At 53.1% G+C, this 3240-nt stretch overlaps 1 protein-coding gene across 1 annotated transcript in view; it reads right to left on the bottom strand.

The window, feature by feature from the left end:
• TRIM7 (tripartite motif containing 7) overlaps positions 1-3240 on the bottom strand; it is a 58362-nt gene that overhangs the window by 8019 nt on the left and 47103 nt on the right. The window contains exons 15-16 of the mRNA XM_012733268.1: positions 2977-3237; positions 2052-2147 (exon numbers count right to left, since the gene is read on the bottom strand). Coding sequence (XP_012588722.1) covers positions 2052-2147; positions 2977-3237 — 357 coding nt within the window. The remainder of the gene's footprint in view (positions 1-2051; positions 2148-2976; positions 3238-3240) is intronic.

Below are 3240 nucleotides of genomic sequence, written 5' to 3'. Positions count from 1 at the left end.
AAAAAAAAAACACCTTTTCTGTTTGGCAATTATAAAAGTAGCACACACTCAGAACACACAGCCTGGGAGATGTATAAGGTTAGAAAGAAGAAAGGAAAAGAAGATACAGCAATGCCAGTGACCAGAGGTTTCAGCACACCCACGGCAATCTAAGTAGAGTATGTATGCTGTGTGCAACTTCATGCTATATGCTTCCCATCATTATGATCCTCCGGAGCTTTCAATCCTGTGTTTCAGACACATCACGTACTCCTGCTCTTTTTGACTCTTTATGTGAATGTGCAGGAACCACTTCACACAACATAACAAGCAGGGCTTCTCATCACCAGTAACAAGGGAGAAATGATTCTGCCCTTTATCATCAGAATGTTAGCAGCTACTGCTGCTTCCTTACAGGTACTCACTCACTCATCTCTAGCAACGACCCTATGTTAAGGGTACACTCTCACCCCATTTTATAATAATGTAACAGACACAAAAAGGCATTATCTGTAGGTGGGGTGTCAGGAGTCTAATCCAGGGAGTCTGACCCCAAAGCCTGCACTACTTGCAACTATGTCATACGGTCTCCCAATGAAATAACACAAGTTATTGGCCAAAATACTCTGAATAAGGGTTTCACAACCTCAGCACTACTGACATCTGGGGTCAGATCATTCTTTGTTTGGAGGGCTGTCCTGAGCATTGTAGCAGGTTTAAGTAGTGCTAAAAGCACTACTGCTGCACCAGTGCTGACAAACAAAAATATTTCCAGATATATATGGACATTTCCAAATGTGCCCTGGGGGTCAAAATTACCTCCAGTTGAGACCCATTCGTGGTAATAGCCTTTTCAAATAAAAGTATTCATTCTCCTTATTATCAAGCAGCAAAGGTTATCCTCTACCTCTATTGTTTTATTTAGCAGGTATTTACCCCAAAAGTGGGGTAAGTATTGGCAGAGGACAGAATGGAAGGTTCCAAGCAGTGTCAAGGGTTGCTGAGTGGGGTAGGAGCCAGCGAAACTGGTCAGGCTGTGGCGATGCTGATACACCACAGTGGCTAAGGACTCACAGGCCTGCCCCTTTCTCCAACAGAGGAAGACAGAGCTCTGGAGGAAGCAGAGGGGCACTGTTCTTAAGGAAGAAGGAAAGTGAATGATCAGGTGAATGGCTGGAATGAGCAATGCCACATGCAGGTGAAACAGATGCAGTGAGGGTCAGGAAAGGACCCTGGAGAAAATGAACTCAGGGTCCTCTCCTTCCTTGCACCTATTCCCTACTGCGCTGAGAGGACGATGACCAGCCTCGTCCTCCTCCCCTGCCATCTGTGGGATCCAGTAACTCTGCACTAATAGGCCCCAGCAGATCCTTTTGTTCTCTTACTATCCACTTGCTGACCTAAGAACTTGTAAGTTGCAAAGGTGAGTCAGTGGCCCATATCTGCCTACCTTTGCCAAAAACAGCCCCATTTTACTTTTCTGTTCCATTGCAAGAAAACCGAATAAAATCCTAACCCGCCAAGGAGTATAGGGACATGGGCTGGGCAGCAGCAGCACCTGGAAGCCAAGTCCCCCAAACCTGTAGTCGTCTGCTGGGTGGGAAACGGCTCAGGCAGACTCCGAGTTCCTCCCCCTTAGCCCCAACTTCAAAGTTTACAAAGCTCTAAAAATAAGGAAAAAAAATTTTTTTTGCATAACTCTTGGGGCAAACCATGCCCCGGACTGTCACCAGGTTATTTATGCTGTATTTATGCTCCCCACTTAATACCCTCATGTTTCTGTGTAAACATTACTGTGTTCACTTGCAAGATGCGGTATAGGCCTTAATTGGGGTGTTATGTAATCTTAGGGTGACTGTTGCGGTTTAAACCAGCTGCTCTAGAGTGTCTAAACACTCTCTTTCTCTTCACTTTCAAAAGTTCTGATTGTATAATAATGATATGATCACCTCATGTATCCTATTATCTTCCTGAAGTTAACCTGGATGCTTGTTCCACATGCACACACCAGCACCACACCCAGGGTCAGGTGGGCGGCTGTGCTGTTGCACAGGGCAGGGAGGGGTGCTCACCAGGAGCTCCTTGCTCTCCTTCTCTTCCGTGGAGCGAAACACCTCATAGTCCTCCAGATCCTTCCTCAAAACCCTCAGTTTGGCCTCCAGGAGCTCCTGTGGGAGGGCGAAAAGGGAGACATTGTGGGCAGAGGATTCTGGAAACCCCCACATGCGCCTTCCTGGAGTCATTAGGAGAAAGGGATGGTGCTCCTGGTTGAGGAGGGGCGAGGGCTGAAGAGAGACACAGCTTTCATAGAAGGTGACTCTAAAAGGTTGTCACTTCCCCAATGTTGGGCACCATCTGTGCCCAACTTAAACTGAAACACAAGCCCCCACCCCCGCAACCCCTACCCCCCCCTGCAGACGAAGCTGCCTAGTCCGTTCTTTATTTCTCCCCAGTAGGGAGGAGAGAGGGACGCTCTGAGCCGAGGGATGGTGCGGAGTAAGTGCAGAGACTGGGAACTGTGTGCCCAAAACCTCCACGCACACCACAGGAGGCTGGCAAGGGGGACGCCCAGAATCACTAACTGTCGTAGAACCCCACGAGCTATAGCCTGGCGGCACTGTCCGCGCGTTGCTCCGCAGGGTGCCTTCCCCCTCTCACCCCCACTCTCGGGAAGGTGGCCCCACACTCGGCCCCGGGGGGCGAGGACCCCGGCAGAGCCACGGCCAGTCTGGCTGAGACTATGGGTGTGATGAAGGCGCCGAACTAGAGTTTCTCGCCAAGTCTGGGTTTCGGACAGGCAACCCAGCATGGCGCCCAGAGTGGGTGGAGGGCGGCATTCGGTGGTGGGGGAGCTGGCACCAGAAGCGCACGGGATCCGGAGCGGAGCTGCGCAGCCAGGGAGGGAGGAGAGCGACCCGCCGGCGTGGGCGCGGCGCGCCGGAGAGCGAGCGGGGGCAGGGGGTGCCGGGGGCCCGCTGGGAGAGGGCCGGCGCTCACCTTGGCTTCCTGCACCGCCTCGTCGAGCGGCAGCACGGCGTGCGCTCGGTGCTCGCGGGCGCGGTCGCACACCACACAAATGGGGCGCCCGTCGTCCTGGCAGAAGAGCTTGAGCGGCTCGCCGTGCAGCGCACATCCGACCCCCGCCGCCTCCGAGGACTCGCGGCCCCCGGGTGCGGCCGCCGGGAAGCTAAAGCGCCTCAACAGCGCGGCCACCGAGGCGAGCTGCCGGTTGGGCCGCAGCTGGTTGGGGCGCGCGGGCTC

Source organism: Condylura cristata, unplaced genomic scaffold (assembly GCF_000260355.1).
Source record: "Condylura cristata isolate star-nosed mole 26May11 unplaced genomic scaffold, ConCri1.0 scaffold00040, whole genome shotgun sequence".
Lineage (NCBI taxonomy): Eukaryota > Metazoa > Chordata > Mammalia > Eulipotyphla > Talpidae > Condylura > Condylura cristata.
The sequence above is the reverse complement of the archived record's forward strand: the minus strand, read 5'-3'. Positions and strand labels throughout refer to the sequence as shown.